The sequence below is a fragment of the Corythoichthys intestinalis genome, chromosome 13 (assembly GCF_030265065.1).
Source record: "Corythoichthys intestinalis isolate RoL2023-P3 chromosome 13, ASM3026506v1, whole genome shotgun sequence".
Taxonomy (NCBI): domain Eukaryota; kingdom Metazoa; phylum Chordata; class Actinopteri; order Syngnathiformes; family Syngnathidae; genus Corythoichthys; species Corythoichthys intestinalis.
The window spans coordinates 18,478,878-18,500,063 of NC_080407.1; the positions used below are offsets into that span (position 1 = coordinate 18,478,878).

General features: G+C 40.9%; 2 protein-coding genes across 7 annotated transcripts in view; one reads left to right on the plus strand and one right to left on the minus strand.

Moving 5' to 3' along the window:
- zbed4 (zinc finger, BED-type containing 4) lies at positions 1–12,185 on the minus strand. Of its 2 annotated transcripts, XM_057855200.1 has the most exons (3): positions 11,661–12,185; positions 11,398–11,552; positions 1–4,634 (listed from the first exon to the last, which is right to left on the minus strand). In XM_057855200.1, exon 3 carries the CDS (start codon positions 4,478–4,480, stop codon positions 1,001–1,003), a length of 3,480 nt encoding a protein of 1,159 aa, XP_057711183.1. In that variant the 5' UTR covers positions 4,481–4,634; positions 11,398–11,552; positions 11,661–12,185; the 3' UTR covers positions 1–1,000. The 2 variants fall into 2 exon arrangements, with proteins under 2 accessions (XP_057711183.1, XP_057711184.1); XM_057855201.1 differs by lacking the exon at positions 11,661–12,185 and having other exon boundaries at positions 11,398–11,619.
- brd1a (bromodomain containing 1a) overlaps positions 11,654–21,186 on the plus strand; it is a 25,513-nt gene continuing 15,980 nt past the window's right edge. For 2 of the 5 annotated variants that reach the window (XM_057855194.1, XM_057855196.1), the window contains exons 1-6: positions 11,654–12,333; positions 16,282–17,683; positions 19,715–19,871; positions 19,938–20,069; positions 20,133–20,261; positions 20,341–20,650. In XM_057855194.1, coding sequence (XP_057711177.1) covers positions 16,299–17,683; positions 19,715–19,871; positions 19,938–20,069; positions 20,133–20,261; positions 20,341–20,650 — 2,113 coding nt within the window. In that variant the 5' untranslated portion in view covers positions 11,654–12,333; positions 16,282–16,298. Of the gene's footprint in view, positions 12,334–16,281; positions 17,684–19,714; positions 19,872–19,937; positions 20,070–20,132; positions 20,262–20,340; positions 20,651–21,186 lie in introns of those variants that run through there. The other 3 variants (XM_057855197.1, XM_057855198.1, XM_057855195.1) reach the window with 2 other exon arrangements.

Below are 21,186 nucleotides of genomic sequence, written 5' to 3' on the forward strand. Positions count from 1 at the left end.
CAGTGCATGCTAGGAGACATGTTGGGACAACAAGTGTTGACAACATGTGGCAGCAGAGGTTGACAGCCTCCCCCAAGGAAGCAATAATGGCAAAATGAAGCTTCTTGAAGTGGTGGTTCATTTGGTCTAATGACAGTCGTATGATGCCGCTATAAAAGTGGTACCTGTTAACATCTTTTGGTGTAAATATCCCATAGTATAGTGAGGACAGTTGCGGCTTATAGTCAGGTGTGCCTTATAGTGCGAAAGTTACAGTAAATACATGTAAAAAATTAGTTAATACTTTGTATAAGTCAGGAAAACCTTTATTAACAAATGGCCGCATCATTTTCTCAAATCAAATCCAAAATTTCATATAAAATGTACACAACATTTTCTTTGCTCCATCCCATAAATTAAACCCCCACGAACATGAATCTAAATTGTGCTTACGAGACAAATCATGTCTTCCAAACCCTGAAAAATACAGCAATATTTTACAGTCTTCTTCAAACAATTAAAAAAATCTCTCAAAACGACAGTACCATGAGCCACGATTTCACAATGTAAATTAAATAACATTAAGTTAAAACATCTTTTCAGTCACAGCGTTGTATTTTTGGGCCGTTAAGAAAACCGCTTTGGGTTATGATATTTACAGCGTTTTGACCTGAAGTAGATTCGGATAAGGCACAAGGAGAGAGTCGAGAAACAAAAAAAACTATAAAGCACGGAATTATTAAAAAGCAAACACACAAATCCAAACAGCTAGAAATCCCCTCCCTCCCTGATACGCCTCTTTTTGAGACTTTTGTGAAAACCTTTTAAAGTGTTTAAACAGTAGTACACACAATACAACCCTCCCTTATTCCCGCCCTAAACTGGCTGCAGCATTGAAAAACAGTGTATTCGTGTTGCTATACATCATTAAAGACCTAGCGTCAGGCGCCAGGGACACGCTAATTCACAGCTAAATCTCTTGGTCCTTAGTAAATAAAGGGGTTTTCAAGTTAACGCTTCATCAGTATTGAAAAAAAATGAGCGGGAGGTTGACCTTGAGGAAGAGAAGACCCTCCAAGTTTTCCAGTGAAGGCCTCGGATGGTTCAGAGCGCAGTTGCTGAACAACGCCTCGGCCGGGACGATGCTAGGTGGGCATCCCACGTAGCGGGCGGCTACTTTGGCTAGCTCGGGCCACAGGAACTTCTTCAAGTTCCAGTAGTCCAGTGGGTCACAGCTTTGATCGAGGATATCCTCCTCGAGGTACTCCAGCACGGCCAGTTCGGAGGACTTTGGTTTCTCCTGTTTTTGCCTCAAGTCCACCATGAGAGACCAGATGTTGTCGTTGGCTGAAACAGCGGCGCCGTTGGGCAGCGGGGATTTTTCCGTGGAGGTAGAGGAGAACAGGTCCAGCTCCTGGATCAGGTCTCGCTTCCACCGTTCCGCTTCTTCCTCGGTGAATAAGGAGGTCTTGTAGCGAGGGTCCAGCATGGTGGACCAAGTGAAACGTGGGTCGTTGAGCGTGGCGGACATTCTGCTCACGGTGGCTTCTTTCAGAGAGATGAGCATGTTGTCTATCCCAACCGTCTCGTCGAAGAGCAAGTCGATCTTTCGGTTCAGGATGTGAATGAGCGGGATGACTTGACCCAAGGTGGCGGTGCGGTTGCGGATTTCCCGGTAGGCCACCTCGAAAGGTTTCAGCGCGTTGCAGACGGACTGCATCACTTCCCACTGGTCGCAGCTGATGATTTCCCTGAAGTTGCACTCGATTGACAGCTCGTCAATGGCTTTCTTTTGCTCCACCAGCCGCTCCAGCATGAGGAAGGAAGTTCTCCATTTGGAAGGGATGTCCTGAATGAGCTGGTTTTCTGGAAGCTGGTGGTCCCTCTGGAGTTCCACCAGCTTCTCCTTAGCTTTGGGCGAACGGTGCACTCGTTCGCAGATTTTCCGAGCGATGCTCAGAAGGTTCTGAACCATCCTCTGGCTTTTTATGGCTTCGCTAACAATGAGGTCGATGGTGTGGCCGAAACATTGCACAGTCACTTGGCTGTGGTCTTCCAGGTTGTTTCTTATGGTGGCGTTATCAGTCACTGTGAACCCTCGTTTCAGTCCCGGAGATGTGATCCAAGAATCCCAGAGATACTCCAGCTGCTTGGGGATGTCGTGCATATTTTGATCACAGTCTATTTGGGAGACGCTGAGAAGAGCCGAACAGTGGAAGTCCTGACCCTGAGGTCTGACGTTGGACTCGTATGTCGCCCAGTGAGCTGTTAGGGTCAAGTATTCCTTTGTCTGGCTGCTGACCCAAATGCTTGTGGTGAAATGGACAACTCCACCCTCGGCTTCTTTCAAATGCGTCAGCACGACGTCCCTCACCTTTTCATACATCTCCGGAATTGCAGTTCCGGTGAAGTAAGAAGAAGGCGGTAAGCAATACTCGGGCTGGAAGTACTCGAGAAGTCGACTCAATCCGGCGTTCTCCACCATCGCCGACGGTTGAAGATCCAGCGCAAGCATTTCGGCGATGAGTTTGGTAATTTTTTTGTGTTCGTCAAACCTCCCGTGGCGGTTCTCAGTTTTGTAAGCCGACACGAGTTCTTGTTTGACCCGAACTCCAGCAGAGGGCGCTTGACCTGAGTTGTTGCTTTCGAGAAATTGTCCGTGAAATCTCTGCATGTGTCTGAAGAGGCAGCTGGTGCCGAGGTTCGTGGTCTTTTTGCCTCGGCTAATCGTGCGACTACAGTGCAAACAGACCACCTTGGTGGGGTCGGCGGGAGAAATTGAGAAGTGGTTCCACAGTTTGGACGTCTTTTTGCTGAAAACTGTTTTCTTGGCGGCCGGGCTTTGGGTTTCTTTGGCGGAAACGACTTCCGGAGTAACGTAGGGAGGGGAGGGCTCTTTGTAATCTGTGACTTTTTGGTTCTGGAGGACATCCGGGTGGCGCCTCACGAGGTGCCTCATCAGACAACTGGTACCGAAGTCTCCCCGTTTTCCTCGACTGATCACGCACGGACAGTAACGGCACAGTGCTTTTAACTGGTCGACTGGCGACACGATGAAATGTTGCCAAACTTCGGATTTCACCCGTTTCATGATCTTTCGGTTTTGCTCAAAAATGACGTGATTCTGGTTGGGAACTTCGGCGGGATCGCACGGTGAGGAAGTTGAGGGCGTGTCCTCGCCGTGCGAGGAGTCCAGAAGCATGGCTTCGTCGGTTTCCTCCTTGATGTCCAGGTTTTCCGCAACGGTCTGCGGTACTTCGTCGGGTATCGTTTCTGGTGAAGATGGTAGAAGAGGAGATTCTTTTTTGAGGCATGGCAGATCGCGGGACAACAGCGATGGCGGGTTGGAATAAGGTGGCGGAATGTGATTGCCAAGTCCGTTTTCCTCAATGACGACCTCTTTATGAGCCCTCCACATGTGCCGGATGAGACAGCTCGTCCCGAGATCTTTCCCGTTTTTCCCTCTGCTGAATTCGTTCATGCAGTGGACGCAAACAGCTTTGGAATTGTCCATCGGCGAAAGGTAGAAGTGTTTCCAAACGGCCGATCTGCGGCGGGAACTGGAGCTTTTAGAGTTGCCGCGAAAGCGATCGGGACCTCCATCGGAGATCTCTTCAAGGTTGGAATGCGAAGATTCCAGCGCGTCGTAGATGGAGTCGGTATTAGCGAACGCTTCCAGTTTTGGTTCGACTTTGGACAACGGTTCTTTGGACGAAGGGTCGGAATTTTCCGCAGAGGATGTGGACGGGGAAGTGGTTTTCGAGCCGGGATAGATTAACTCTCCGTTTTTTGGCGAATTCGGACTGATCGAGGAGGAAGCTAAAGTACTCGGCGTCGGCGCATCCGCGCCTTCTTGGAAAAGCATCGTCGGGTGAGCCCTTCGTACGTGCCTCATCAGACAACTCGTGCTGAGATCTTTCTCGTTTTTACCTCGGCTGAACTCTTTCATGCAGTATAAACAGATGGCTTTGGTATTGTCTCTGGGTGATATGCAGAAATGATTCCACGCGGGAGATTTTTTCCTGGGGTTGCTTTGATTTCGCATCGACGCCAAAAGGCTCTGCGTGACGGCGTCCATGGCCACGTCGTAAAGAGTGCTGGTATAGCCGTTTAATAAATTGCTATAGTCGTCGCCGTCCCGACTCAAGAACGGGCCGAACGAGCTCCCGAATGCTAGTCTTTCAAAATCTTGCGTTTCATCCTCTAAATCGTTCGTATCCCGACTTTCGTCTTCGATGTGCTGGTTCGGATCGTTTTCGAAAAGCGCCGGAGACGCTGCGTCCGACTGTTTGTCGCCCTGAGAAGAAAGATGGCTTTCCAGTGTTTTTGACGAACAAGACGATTTGGCATCCGCAGTCTCGTGCGGTTTCATACTGTAAGATTTAAAGACGTATCCGTCTTGACCCTCGATTTTCAGGCAGGTCCCTTTCGCCTCTCGCTTCTTTTCCGCGGAGCTGTTAAGAGAACCCTCGCCCGCTTCATCTCCGTTCATTGTGTTCATCAGCTCCGCCTTGTCAAATAGAATCGTTTTTTGTCATAGGCTGGGCGGATCTCATGCAGGTGTTGTTACGTTTGTACTGCTGTCCAAGGTCACAAGATGCCAGCTTGTCCCTCTCCATTTACGACCTAAATAGTTCCACCTCTCCGCACACAACCTGGACAGAGAGAGAAACAAGGTCAGAGTCCATTCTCTTCTAGATATGTACAACAGGTAATTTAGGGGTGTGACAATATATCAAAAAGGTGATAGAACGCAATACTTTAAAGCACAGAGAGTTATCGATAAGCTCCAAGAAGGAATTGATACGTCGTTTAAAAAAAAAAAAAAAAAAAACAGGTTGATACCATTGTTGATACAATTAAAATACCCGAGCTGAGTCTTAAACGGTTAAAAAAAAAAAAAAAGAGGATCTAAGTACAACAAAAGAATAATTGGCTAACTTACATAGCAAAAGCCCGCTAGCTTAAATGCTAAAAAATGGTAAAATTTTTTTAAATATGCTCTTCGCAAATAAATCAAACATATATTCGCACAAAACACTGCTAAATATGCCTATGAACTAAATTATGAATGCAGTAAAAACAAAACCGGCTAAATTTTGCCACTAGGCAAAAAATGCTATATGCGAAAATCCAATTTGCCACACACCCAAAAAAAAAAGCCACATGCCAAAATCCATTTTGCTGCATACCAAAAAAATGCCACATGCAAGTATCCATTTAGCCACATACCAAAAAAATTCCATGTGGCAAGATCAATTTTGCCACATGGCACAAAATGCCATATGCCAAAATCCAATTTGCCACACACCCCAAAAAAATGCCACAAGACAAAATCAATTTTGCCACATACCAAAAAAATGCCACACGCCAAAATCAATTTTGCCACATCCCCCCCAAAAAATCCCTACATGGCAAAATCAATTTTCCCGCATGCCAAAATCCATTTTGCCATATACCAAACAAAATGCCACATGCCAAAATCCATTTTGCCACATACCCCAAAAAATGCCACATGCCAAAATCGAGTCAGTACAACAGAAGAACAGTTGGCTAGCTTAAATGCTATAAAATGCCATTTTTTAAAAATGTACCAATAAACTAAATTATGAATCAATTAAAAAACATTAGCTTAAACAAAAACTTATGTTCCTCTTAACAGGGAGCAACTGGAATCAGCCCTGTGAAATGAATAATTATCATATTCACTCTTGCCAATAGAGGGCAGCGTATCCATCGAAATCCAACATTTACATGTTACTTCTTGTTGATGTTGAGTCACTTCCTATTTGTTTGGGGACATTCTTGAGACACTTGCTTTTCAGTAACCCAAAATCAACAGGAACCTGACCTGTAAATGCCTCCAAAATCAACGGGAAGTGACCCAAAATGTAAAGGAAGTGAGCCGAAATCAATAAGAAGTGACTCGTACATAACCTGAAATCAACGGGATGTGAATGATGAACTGGAAGTGACCCGGAAATGCTCCCAAAAAAAAATCAACAGAAAGTGACCCAAAATTCAGTTACCCGGAAATGTGTGAAGGGTTTTAAACCCTAACCTGGATACACTGCCCTCTAGTAGCGACAGTGAATATCATGTAACTCATTTCAGATGGCTGAAACCAGCTGCTCCCTGTTAAGACCAACATAAGCTGTGTTTTTATGCATTCGTAATTTCGTTCATAGGCAAATTTAGCCGTTTTTTGTGGGAATATATTTTTGAACCATATGTTAAGAGCTTTGTTAAAAAAGTAAAAAAAAAAAAAAAAAAAAAAAAAACATTTCATAGCATTTAAGGTAGGAGTTTTGCTGTGTAAGTTAGCCAATTGTTCTTTTGTTGTACTTCGATCCTTATTTATTTTTATAACATTTGAGGCTCAGCTCAGGTATTTTAATTTTTAATTTTCCTTATCTGATTACTCGATGATTCGAACTAACTAGTTCATCGATTAATCGACGACTAAAATAATCAATAGCTGCAGCCCTACTTGCCATATCGTGAGATCATTGTTATGGCAAGGCTTGTATTGCGCATAGTATCAGGTTGTCTAATTTAGTGCTGCAACGATTAAGCAATTAACTTGAGTAATTCGATGAGAAGATTCGAATTAATGTGGTGTTGTAATGGTTAGTTTTGAAAGTGTTTACATTTAGTTTTGTTAATTTGGGTGGATACACTGCCCTACAGTGGCGGGAGTGCAGTGAATATGACATCTCATTTCACATGGCTGAATCCAGCTGCTCAGTTTTTGTTTGAGCGAATGTTTTTTTTTAATGCATTCGTAATTTAGTTTGTTGGTACATTTAACAGTTTTTTGTGGGAATATGTGTTTGAACAATTTGTTAAGAGCTTTGATAAAAAATTAAAGCATCTTATAGCATTTAAGCTAGTGTTTGCATTTACTTTATGGTAAATAGGTGGCCACACTGCCCTAGTGGCGACAGTGAATATAACAATTGATTTCAAATGGCTGAATCCAGCTGCTCCCTGTTCAGACCAACATAAGCTGTGTTTTTTTATGCATTCGTAATTTCATTCATAGGCAAATTTAGCCATTTTTTGTGGGAATATGTGTTTGAACCATTTGTTAAAAGCTTTGTAAAAAAAAAAAAAAAAAAGTGACTTTTTTTGAGTATGGCAAAATTGATTTTGGCATGTGGCATTTTTTTGGGTATGCGGCAAAATGGATTTTGGGATGTGGCATTTTTTGGGATATGTGGCAAAATTTTGTCATTTTTGTGGGAATATGTGTTTGGACATTCGCTATGCAAGTTAGCCAACTGTTCTTTTGTTGTATTTAGTTCCCCTAATTTATTTATAATGTTTGAGGCATGGCATTTTAATTTTACATGTTCCTTTTCCGATTACTCGATGATTCGAACTAACTAGTTCATCGATTAATCGACTACTAAAATAATCGATAGCTGCAGCCGTAGTCTAATCGCTTCATACTCAGACATGACAATCCACAGACTTCAACTTCATTTTAAAGTCGCTGTTGGCGAGCCGCTAGTTCACTTCCTGTGCTCTTGCGCAACACTCAACTGCTGAGGAACATTGCACTTTTGACATGATGTGCAATCGCAAGGCGCCCAAAGATTGCATACAGCTTGTTTTGCTAAAATTATAGGTTCCCCCTAAATTGGTTCAAAACTTTACGATTCATTTCTAATGGCCAAAATTTCCCATTAATTTCAAATAGCACCAAAAAATTCCATTCATTTCTATTGATTTCCAACCCAGACATTCAAAAATCTACATTGGCAGAAACAAAAGCACATCTCTGTGGATGGTTGTGGTTTTTGACCGTTCATTTCTTATGGCATTTAAATTCCATTGACACCCATGTTCATCACTGCCAATAAGGCCTATGCACTTCCACGCCATTGACGCCTATGTATGTCGATTGCATCGATAGCAATGTTTGTGGAAGTCAATTACATTGACAGGAAGTGACTTGATAGCTTAAACAATATCCAAAGATAAATAAATATGGCTCCCAACAAAAGGACAATTGGCTAACTTGTATAGCAAAAGTCGGCTAGCTTAAATGCTATAAAATGCTAACTTTTTTTTTTCTAACAAAGCTCTTTGCATATCGTTCAAACACATATTCCCACAAAAAAACTGCTCAAAATACTTCTAAACTAAATAATGAATGCATAAACTAACTAGGGCTGTAGCTATCCCTTATTTTAGTAGTCGATTAATCTATGAACTAGTGAGTTCGAATAATCGAGTAATCAAATAATGAACATTTAAAAATTAAAATACCTGAGCTGAGCCTAAAACGGTATTTAAAAAAATTAAAAAATGAGGATCTAAGTACAATAAAAGAACAATCGGCTAACTTACATAGCAAAAGTACACTAGCGTAAATGCTATAAAATGCTAACAATTAAAAAAATTTTTTTTTTTTTTACAATTTTCTTAGCGAATGGTTCAAATACATATTCCCTCAAAACAGCTAAATTTTGCCAAGTACCAAAAAAAATGCCACATGCCAAAATCAATTTTGCCACATACCAAAAAAACTGCCACATAACAAAAAACTGCTACATGGCAAAATTAAATTTTCCACATACCAAAAAAACCCACATGGCAAAATTTTGCCACATGCCAAAAAAAATAACATCTGCCAAAATCCATTTTGCCACATACCAGAAAAAATGCCACATGGCAGAATCAATTTTGCTGCTGTAAATTTGCCGAGAAACTAAATTACGAATGCAAAAAAACACATATTAGCTTATGTTGTTATTAACAGGGAGCAGCTGGATTCAGCCATGTGAAATGTGTTATGTCATATTCGCTGTTGCCACTAGAGAGCAGTGTATCAACCCAAATCCAAACACTTTTAAAATTATTTACTAATCGATTTGCTCGAGTTAATCGTTGCAGCACTACTCGTGAGAAGCTCATTGGGATGGGTGGCAGCTGTTCTTTTTTTAAAGTGGTGTACGTATCTGGCAGCCATTTTGGGTAGGGCGACGACATATCAAAAAGTACATTTTGCACAGCATTGGCACCGCATTTCTCAGTACTACCCGATGACGTCATTTTAGCATTTTAGTATTTATCGGTGTAAAACTAGTTTGAACAAACAAATTTACAACGCAATGACAGATTCTGTTCACATGTCGACCAGAGGTGGCGCCATTCAACTCGTATCACCGGTAAGATATGTATACTTTTTCCTACATGGCGGCCCACCAGGCTTGTAAAACACAAGGCACTGCACTGTTCTGAGCTGAATACAATGCATGCAAATAAACCTAAAATAGAATTTTGGTTCAAATTACTTTTCTTAGCGACACCGGTGGACAAATGCGGTAGTGTTTTGCCTTAAGGAAGACTGCTTTTCCCATGAAGACCAGTGCACACCCGCACAGTGTCGTAAAATTATGATATCCCGGTCAACTGCAGATGGATTAAACGACATTTCTGTTCCCAGCGGCTGTTTGATGGATGAGAAGTAATAAGGGAATTAATCCAGTTTTGGCTAAACAGTAGCACATGACGGTTAGCATTAGCAATGGGGTGGCTAAACCCCCACTCAAAGTTGTCAGCTCTGACGAGTTCGGTTGAGTTAGTCTTTATAATGAATGGGGTCAGGTGTAACGTTCATGTCTATAGAAATTCCGTGATTTAAGCATGGCCGCCATGTTGGATTACACAATACCGTAAATTTGGCTTGAAATATTTGCGTAAAATGAACGATAACTGCCCGTTTTTTTGTTTTTTTTTGGCTTTTAACCAAGAATCTAGACTTTTTTTCGACGATTTACATATTTCCAAAATTTCAACCTAAAAAGCTCTTTGTTTTGTGACGGCCGCCATGTTGAATTACACAATACCGTAACTTTAGCTTGAAATATTTACGTAAAATGAACGATAACCGCCTTGAATTACACAATACCGTAACTTTAGCTTGAAATATTTACGTAAAATGAATGATAACCGCCCGTTTTTGGCTTTTAACTAAGAACCTAGACTGTTTTACGTTCATATCTATATAGAATTTCGCATTCACAAAAATTTTCAACTTAAAAAGCTACTTGTTTTGTGACGGCCGCCATGTTGGATTACACGGTGTCGTAACTTTATCTTGAAATACTGACATAAAATGAACGATAACCGCCCGTTGTTGTTTTTTTTGCTTTTAAACTAAGAATTTAGGCAGTTTTATTCCGCGGTTTACACATTTACAAGATTTTTCAACTTAAAAAGCTCTTTGTTTTGTGACGGCTACCATGTTGGATTTTGTATCTCTACACAATGGAGAAATTCAACCTATATAAGTTGTGATTGTATCGGGAAAAATGCAAATTTTACTTTTGTTGATTAAAATTAAGATGATTCTGCATGCGTTCCTCAATTATTGAGTGATTTATTAGCTGTTGAAAACTAATGAAAACTAATATTAAAAAAAAAAAAAATCAAGCTATTTTGGGCAGAAACATATGGCATATGTTAAATATTGCTATTGATCCTGAAAATATAGGTGTTTATCTCTGGATTTGGGGATTTTTGTGCATCTAGCGTAAAATTAGAGATTTTTTGTTGTTGTTGCTATTTTAGGTTTCGTTATACTTGTATAAAAAGAATTGATCGTGATTTTATTAGAGAACGACTCATGGAGACTCATATATGCTTAAGGCATGTGTCTGTTTTGGTTTTAGGTCGCTTGCAGCTTTGGTTTTGAAAAAATATATATAAAAGTTGAAAAAGTTACCAAGTGTTGCTTTAAGACAATAATAGAAACAGTAAATGCGACATAATAGTAGAAAATTGCCTGGATTCAAAAGTTTTACTATGAAATATTTCCTATTTGTAAATATTTACATGATCTAACTTTAAAAATCAATCTTCAAAGCACAAAACAAGCGCGTTTATAACTGACAGCGAGCTTTTCCGGTTTCGGCTCAAGGGTTAGTCCGGAAGGACAACAAAATATGGCCAAAATAGATGATCTTTTTTCCCCCCAAATCTCTTCATTTTTACTCGACTCTCAAGCGACGCGAGTACTAAAAACACTTAAAGCGATCGAGGCATAGCTTATAACATAGAACGATTTAATAGGAACAGTTGCGACACACCAACAGTAAACATGGTGGCTGTCTTAGTGCTAACTAGGTTAGCCTTCAGGCTAATGCACTCACCAAAACAAACAGTAGCGTATAACTGTGTTATGACCCAGTTGTTAGCATACATGCTTACTTGAAATAGATGAGGGTTTATGAACGCATCGCCGTTTTTTATGGAACATATAACAAGAAAACTAGATGGAAACTAACTAGGCCAAACGAGGCAGAACCTAGTCGAACCAACCCAATTCCCAATCAATGACTACCCGGTTCGGGATTGATTAAACCAAGCATCCACGCGTGGATTCATCTCGAACCGATGACTTACTGTAAAGTGCCTTCACGTCGTTTCGGCCCATAAGCGGATCAGTCCGGTACATTTGATGGATCCGGACCGCGGTCGCTTTTGTCTGCACGTTCGGCCGAAGCAGCTCCACACAGCGTCGGACGGAAGGAACAGGTTTTAATGATGTCACCGGGGCGCTTTAGAAATGGGGAAAAAAGGGGAGGGCGTGATGTATGCATGTACTCCGAACGTCACAGCTTAGATGTTCGTCCAAATTTCATATTCAAATACACGATAATACTCACCTGACGTCAGTTCAAAGACCTGGAAGAGCTTCCCGTTCGTTCAATTCAACGTGCGTTGCGTTCACTGCCACCTAAAGAGTATTCGCCATTTACGTTTCATGTTCGGAAAACGTTTGTAAAATGGATATTCGGGATTTAAAAGTAGTCGCTTTTGCTAGTAAGTAGAGCGAAAGTGTAATTGAGGTGGATTTTGAATAAAGAAAAAAAGTCTTTTGAATGAAAGTAGCGAAAATCCAGTCAAATGACCCAGCGCATGATGGGAAGTAAACTCATCCTAGTGGTCACCACGCTTTGTTTTGGGTTTTACTTTTTGGCGTCGTGATAGACAGATGGGGCTTTTGTGTGAAATGCGACGAGCGAACAACATGACCTCCAGCGTCACGCGTCGAGCGGTGGGAGTTGTCTGCTGAAAATGCATTGTTGTCTTGGGGGGTGGGAGAGCGAGCCTGCTGCGGTTCTGCTCCATCGAGCCATTCTCACGATTATGAATAGACTTGTAAAGCCGAATTCTTGCTTGGATCGGACATCCACGACCTGGGCGAGACATCAGGCGTATTTATGTCGGTTTTAGCAAGTGAACGCAACGCCGGATTTGGATGAGAACTCGGCGTACGGAAAGCGAGCTACTTAGCAGGCCGTTTCGTCATTGCTTTGTACTGTACGGCAACCGAAGGTACGTATTTTCTTGTTTATTCTTATTTATTTAAAACACGTAAAAACATTATAACTCTACAGTCATGCATAACATTGTGTTTAAACTGCTTTGTTTTGAGTTTGGTGCAATTTTAAAGGGTGTTCAGCTCTTTGTGCTAGTTAGCTAACTTGCTAGCTAATGTTATTGTGAGCCGATAGGTTCATTGTGATTTACGAATTACGTATTATACTTTAGAAAGGCTTTTTTTGCTGGTTAAAACTAAAAAGTGAACTCGTTCAATTGTGACTGGTGGAGTTAAATGCCCTCCAAGCGCTCATGTAACAGTTGGCAAACTTTTGTATACAGTTGCAGGCATAAGCGGAGTTTACAGGGGGGCCAGGCCCCCCTGGTGGCCGAAGAGGGTCATTGCATGTATTTGGCTATGGTGGAAAACACAGACAAGACCGAAAAAGCAGTTTCTGCTCTTGCACTCCTCTTTAAAAGAAACTGCTGTATTTTAAGCCAAAAGAACTGTTTGAGAGAATAATATGTCTATATGCTGCGATAGCAGATTCATGGCGCATTGAGTCCTTGAAATATTTTTAATTTGTCAGTTTTACCCTAGAAAGCCGCGTTTACAGACGTGGCACAACCGCTTCTATTTCAACCCAGCCATAAAACAAAGTTAATTATTTATTATTCAAAATGTCTGTCATTTTTAGCTTAGAATCAATAATAGTCTAATATTTCGTTTAAAAAAAAAAAAAAAAAAACTTTTAAAATTTGCGAGTGAATATTTTTATGAACTTATAAACAAATGACGTCACAATGAAAAATGGTGTCTGTATAAAAGTCACGGATATCTACCTCATAAGTATCGCTAAATTGTATTTTTTCTGTTACTGTCGCATTTTCCCTGATATTTTAGACCAGTGGTCCCCAAACTACGGCCCGCGGGCCAGATACGGCCCGCCTCCACATTCAGTCCGGCCCCCTGAACAGGACCAGAGAACATTTTGATTTTTTTTTCTCTTTTCTTACAATAGTGTTATTTATTTCCTGGCTTTTTTTCTGTGAAGAACCCAGAGAGGCTTATTTGGTTATTATCTATTTAATTAATGGTGTTATTCTTATATTATATTATATTATAATTATATTTTATTTACTTTTGTTCCGTGAAGAATCCAGAAAGGCTTATTTGATTCTGGCTTTCAGAAAAACAATAAATTATTACCTTTAGGCACTCCTGCAATCGTCACACTTTTTCCTGTTACAAACTGACCCCGGGCCCTCATCAGAGAAGGGAAGTTATGTGGCCCTCACAGGAAAAAGTTTGGGGACCCCTGTTTTAGATGATAAATAATCGATCCAAACAAAGAAAAATGGAAAAAGACGTTTAAAAGGGTAAATACAGGGTGACCCCAAAAAAAGTTTACACTGCCATAATACAACTTAAATGCCATGTTTATTCAGTTTAGAATTAGAATTTAATCACAAATTATACATTATTGTAAAGAACATGTACAGTACACTCTATTTTTCAATGTGTCCTCCCTTAAGTGTCACAACAGCCTCCAGGCGCCTGCGGAACGCTTGACAGGTCTTCTTTATGTAGGATGCTGTCATCTTTTCCCAAGATCTAACAATGGACCTCTCCAAGGCTGCCACAGAAGGGTGTGGCTTCTTACAGGCACTGTCCTCCACAGTTGCCCATATGCTATAATCCAGGGGATTGACATCAGGAATCTGGGGTGGCCACATAACACCTTGTCAATCAACTTTTTGGTCCGCACAGAGCGGGCACGTCCAGACCCAGGTTTTCGTGAGGCTGTTCCAGTATCTTTCAGCTTCTTTTTAATTTTGTAGACTGCACATCTGGATATTCCCAGATTTGCTGCAATCTCAGTAGGTGTCAGACCAGCACGCAGCAATTCAGGTACAGCTAAAGCTTTCTTCATTTTCAGCAGAAGCACAGGAATTGTAGCGACGAGAGATTACAAGCTGCATTGAGTGACTTTAATGAATCACTTAAGCATGACAACCTATTTAGATATGTTTCAATGGCTTTTAAACAAGCAGTCAACTGAGTGTAAACTTTTTTTTGGGTCACCCTGTATATGAAAAAGAAAATCTCGACCACTCCTTGATGTCTGCAATTTCTGCATCGCGACCCTTGTTACATTACCATGTTTCACCCATAAAATCTCAAAAATCGGGCTCTGGCCATTTAAAGTTGTGTCTTGACACTCGGTGATACATGCTACATGGATTTTTGGGATCGAAAAGAAGTAAGAACGCGATAATATCTCGTTAAAATCGTGGCGTCTTTAATTCTGCTCCAGCGTGCTCTGACCTCCAGATAGGGTTTTGCTGTTTAAAAAACAAAATTTTTACTCCCCCAGAAAATTGAGTTTTTAAGCTTGTTAATGATGTATCACACATGCATATCGGACAATTTTGAAATCTGGCCAGATTGGGGATCTCAGAGTGGAACTTCAAGTCACCTGAGTGTTTTTTGCCATATATAAAGGTTGCAAAGCATTAAACAACAAAATGAATGAAATGAACAAAAAATAATGTTTATAATGGGTCAAAATTATTTTTCAAACAGATCATGTGACTAGCACCTTAGACGTTCATTTGCTTTGCGTATTATTTACCCCCCCCCAAAAAAAAAAAAAAAATTAGGAGAGGGCAATTTTATTTTTCAAATGATTTTTTTCTTCGTTTGATTTTTTATTTTTTTTGATTGAAGCAACTTTTTTGGGGATTGAATGATTTAGACTCAAAATGTCCTATCCATAATATGGACCAAACACAAAAAGGATTGCTAAAATCAAACTTTTTTTCATTAAAAGTTAAGTGTTCAACTGCAAATATTTGAGTCTCAAATATTTTTTCACATTCATAAACTTTTGTTTTTTTTTATGATTGAATTTTATTATTTTTTTTATTGAAGTGATTTTTCGTTGAAAATATATATTTTTTGTTTGAATCAACTTATTTTTTTATTGAATAATAAAGACACAAATGTCCTAGCTAAAATGTGGCCCAAATGCAAAAAAAATTACAATAAAAAAAGTTGCATCATTAAAAAAAAAAAAAAATTGCAATAAAAAAAAAAAAATTCAAAGAAAAATAGCTTCCAAATGCATTTTTTTAGTTTCAGATTTATTTTTGCATTCAAACACATTTTTTTGATCGAATAATAAAGACACAAATCTACCTCCATATGGCTCCGCCCAGGGGATACAATTTTTGACTAACTGGTGCACACCAGAAACAATCTGGTAAACATTGGCATTACATAGCATTTAAGCTAGTTTGCTAACGTTTACCAGAAACAATCTGGTAAACATATATAATGCTAATGTTTACCAGATTGTTCTGGTGTGCAGCAGATAGTTTCTGGTAAACATCAGCATTATATAGCATTTAAGCTAGCGGCCTTTGAATTGGCTAGCTCTTGAGCTTAAATGCTATATGATGCTAATGTTTGGCTAACTTGCATAGCAAAGGTCCGCGAGCCTAAATGCTATATAATGTTAATGTTTACAACAATTGGATAACTGCCATAGCAAAAGTCCACTAGCCTAAATGCTATATAATGCTAATTTTTATAACAATTGGCTAACTTGCATAGCAAAAGTCCGCTATCTTAAATGCTATATAATGCTAATGTTAACCAGAAACTTTAGCAAAAGTCCGCTAGCTTAAATGCTAAATAATGCTAATGTTAACCAGAAACTATCTGGTGCACACCAGAAACAATCTGCTATGCAAGTTATTCAACTGAATTGGTTACCTTGCGAGCTTAAATGCTACATAATGCTAATGTTTACAACAATTGGCTAACTTACATAGCAAAAGTCCGCTAGCTTAAATGCTATATAATACTAAAACGATATATCGAGCGTATTGGCTACACACAATTTTGATACGTTGTCACACCTCTGGCGGACATCACGTCTTTGTTCTTTTCCGCAGAGAGACGGAGCAGCAAGATGAAGAAGAAAGCCCGGAGCCACCGAGTTTCGACGCCGGAGAGGCCTTCCTCGCCCATCAAGCCTTCGCCCAATAAACAGATCCTGACGTACGCTCAGGCGCAACGCATGGTAGAGTTCGAATTAGACGGCCGCATACACCGCCTCAGCGTTTTCGATCGACTGGAGGTCATCTCGGACAGCGACCCTGTGCTTCGGGAGATGGAGTGCGCCAAAAACAAGGAGAACGCCGACAAACCGCAACAGCCGGTTCTGTTGCGGTCTGTACGATTAAAAAACAACCGAGAAAAGAGGAAAGCCGCGTTTGGCGTCACCGCTCGGAAAGAAGGAAGCGACCAACCCGTTAGCGTTATCCCTGTTCCTAAACTTCCCGAGCCGAAATTCAAGATCGTGGAGTACAACTTGCCGGCGGTTCCGAAACGACATTCTTCTTATTTTAAGTACGAGGAGAAAACGGAGGAAGACCTGGATGAGGAAACAGAGTACGACATGGACGAGGAAGATTTAGCTTGGATGGATTTAGTCAACGAAAAGCGGCGAAGCGAAGGCGCCAGTCAGGTGTCGTTTAACGTCTTCGAGTTTCTTGTCGACCGTTTCGAGAAGGAACTCTACCTCGAAGGCTTGGATAAAGGCAGCGAGAAGCAAGCGTCCGTGGACGAGGACACGGTTTGCTGCATTTGCATGGACGGCGAATATAACGACGGAAACGCCATCCTTTTCTGCGACGTATGCAACGTGGCGGTCCATCAGGAGTGTTACGGCGTCCCTTACCTGCCTGAAGGTCAATGGCTTTGCCGACATTGTTTACAGTCGCCGGGGAAACCGGCTGTTTGCGTATTATGTCCTAACAAGGGCGGCGCGGTGAAAAAAACAGACGACGATCGCTGGAGCCACGTGGTTTGCGCCCTTTGGGTTCCAGAGGTGGGCTTCGCCAATGCGACCCTCATCGAGCCCATCGATGGCGTCCGGGATATCCCGCCGGCTCGCTGGAAGCTCACTTGCTACCTCTGTAAAGAAAAGGGCATCGGGGCGTGCATCCAGTGCCACAAAGCTAACTGCTACACCGCCTTCCACGTCAGTTGCGCTCAAAAAGCAGGGCTTTTCATGAAAATGGAGCCCGTCAAAGACCTGACCGAGTCGGGGGAGCCCACCCTCACGCTTAAAAAGACCGCCTACTGTGGCGCGCACACGCCCTCCGGATGCGTCAGGAGGAAACTGGCTATCTACGATCAAGTCAAAGCGAAGAATGGGTTGTGTAGCCAAGTGGAGAGCGATAAGAGTGATGCTAAATGTAAGCAGAAGAAGAAGGTGAAGAAACTTGAGCCAGATGTTGCGAGTGAGACCTTGCCAACTCCCGCTGCTGTTCCTTCCTTTCCTGTTCATAGGTAAGGGTACTAGGGATGCAGCTTTCGATTATTCAAGTAGTCGATCAGCATTTCTGTCGTTTAACTAGTTAGTTCGAATAACCAAGTAATCAGATAAGGAACATAGAAAAGTGAAAATACACTGGCTGAGCCTCAAACGGCATTAAAAAATGAATAAATGAGCATCTCAGTACAACAAAAGATCAATTGGTTAATTCATGTAGCAAAGTCCCCTAGCTTAGATGCTATACAATGCTAACTTTTCGTTTATTTATTTTTTAACAATGGTTTGACAAATGGTTCGAACACATATTCTCACAAAAACGGGAAAATTTTGCCACATACCCCGAAAAATACCACATTCCCAAAAATTGCCTCATGCAAAAATCCATCATTACACATACCGAAAAATAATGCCACATGGAAAAATCAATTTTGCCAAATACAAAAAAATGCCACATGCCAAAATAATTTTCGCCACATACCCCAAAAGATGCCCCATGGCAAAATCAAATTTTCCACGTACATAAACAAAATGCCACTTGGCGGTAAAAAAAACGCCACTTGCCAAAATCCACCCCCCCCCCCCCAAAAAAAAATGCCACATGGCAAAAGCAATTTTACCACATACCCAGAACAAATGCCACATGCAAAAATCCATTTTGCCACATAACAAAAAAGAAGTGCCACATTGCAACATCAATTTTGCCACATTCCAAAAAATGCCACATGCCAAAATCAATTTTGCCACATACCAAAAAACAAAATGCCAAACAAAAAGGAAGTGCCACATTGCAACATCAATTTTGCCACATTCAAAAAAATGCCACATGCCATAATCAATTTTGCCACATACCAAAAAACAAAATGCCACAGGGCAAAATCCATTTTCCCACATACCCCCTCTAAAAAATCCCATACCCTCTCTAAAAAAAATCCCACACGGCAAAATAAATTTTGCTAAATACAAAAAAATGCCACTTGCCAAAATCATTTTTGCCACATACCCCAAAAAAATGCCCCATGGCAAAATCAATTTTGCCACATACATAAACAAAATGCCACGTGGCGATAAAAAACCCCAACGGCAAAATCAATTTTGCCAAATACAAAAAAATGCCACATGCCAAAATCCTTTTTGCCACATACCAAAAAATGCCACATGGATTTTGCCACATACCCCCCAAAAATGCCACATGGCAAAATCCATTTTGCCACATAACAAAAAAATGCCACATGGCAAAAGCCATTTTGCCACATACCCCAAAAAAAATGCCACATGCAAAAATCCATTTTGCCTCATACCAAAAAAGAAATGCCACATGGCAAAATCAATATTGCCACATACAGAAAAAATGCCACATGCCAAAGTCCCATTTTGCCTCATGCCAAAAAAGAAATGCCACATGGCAAAATAAATTTTGCCACATACCGCAAAATAATTCACATGCCAAAATCCAAATTGCCACATACCAAAAAATGCCACATGGCAAAATCCATTTTGCGACGTACCAATAAAATTCCACACTGCAAAATCAATGTAGCCACTTACAAAAAAGGCCACATGCCAAAATATTTTGCCACAGACCAAAAAAATCTCACATGGCAAAATCAATTTTGCCACATACAGAAAAAAAGCCACATGCCAAAATGCATTTTGCCACATTCCAAGAAAAAATGCCACATATCAAAGACCACTTTTCGTTCTTGGTCCCGCTGCAAATTTGCCTATAAGCTAAATTACGAATGTATAAAAACACATATTAGCTTGTGTGTGTCTTAACAGGGAGCAGCTGGATTCAGCCATGTGAAATGTGTTATGTCATATTCACTGTTGCCACTAGAGTGAAGTGTATCCACCCATATCAATAATACTAAATGCAAACACAAAAAAAAAAAATGATATATCGATTCTTGGCCGGAGCATATCGATACAATTTTTTACAACAAAGTATTGCGATATATCGCCTTTTTGATAACATGCTATCAAGCTAACTAGCCTAGCTTCATTTCAAACAACATAACAGTGCTTTTATCTCATGTCATCGCTAGGTTACAAACCATTCTAAACCAGGTGTCGGTCCAAAAAAAGAAAGCCTTCGTGGAGCTGGTCTTGAATTACTGGACTCTAAAACGACAGTCCAGGAACGGTCTCCCGTTGATCCGGCGTCTACACACGAGCCTGCAATCCCAGAAGAATACGCAACCGGTTTGTTCATCGCTAGCGTTAAATGTTTTTCGAGCCGAATCACGTTTTTTTTCTCCACCTCCGCAGAAGCAAACCGAGGAAGAAACACGGGCGCTGAAGGAACAGCTAAAGCAATGGCATCGGCTCCGGCACGATCTGGAGCGAGCCCGACTTCTACTAGAGCTCATTCGGAAGAGGGAGAAGCTCAAAAGAGAGGAGGTAATGGAAAGAATTATTTTGGAAAAAAACGAATTGCTTACTAATTTGCTGTTTGTGTTTTAGCTTAAGTTCCAAGAAAGCCTTCTTGAGATGCAGCTAACTCCCTTCAGCATTCTGTTAAGAGCCGTTTTGGACCAGTTACTGTTGAAAGACCAAGCTAGAATCTTTACCCAGCCAGTTGACGTCAACGAGGTACCGAGTTTTAGTTTAGTTTAGTAGAGTTTTACGTGTTCCACTCGGATGTAAATTCTTTGTTGTCGATTGCCCGCAGGTGCCGGACTACCTCGACCACATCAAACGCCCTATGGACTTCTCCACAATGCGCCAGCGCGTGGACGCCCAGGAATACAGCAACTTCGAGCAGTTCCAGGCTGACTTCGACCTCATCGTCAACAACTGCATGAAGTATAATTCCAAAGACACGTATTTCTACCGGGCTGCCGTTCGCCTTCGCGATCAGGGCGGTGCCGTGATCCGGAAGGCGCGGAGGGACGCCGAGAAGATCGGATTCGACGCGGACAGCGGGATGCATCTGGAGGAGGCGCCCGAGTTGAAGACGACGGCTTTTTCGTGGGAAGACGGTAAGGGCTCCAGTTTTCCCTCTAATTTTCAAAGATAAACCAATAAATACTTTCATGATAAATGCATAAAACTTATGAATCTCTATTATATTGTCTAGAATCAATATTATATTCTCTATCAGTTTTGACAACCTCAATACTGTATACAAATTAGGTTAAAGTAGGAATTTTTTTAAGGAGACCCAGCTGTAACATGGATGTGGAGTGTCCCATTCATGACAAAAAAGATTTTAGTTGTCGATGAATTTATCAACTAGTTAGTTCAAATATTTGAGTAATCTGATAAGGAACATAAAAAATTTACCTGAGCTAAGCCTGAAACGGTCTTAAAAAAAAAAAAGAGGATCTAAGTACAACAAGAGAACAACTGGCTAACGTAGCAATAATTGGTTAGCTTAAATGCTAAATTGTTATTACAATGCTCTTAAAAAATTGTTCAAACACACATTCATGCAAAAATTGCTGGATATACCTGTGAACTAAATTTCCAAAACCGAAATTTTGTTATTAGCCAAAACAAAAACATACCTTATGTT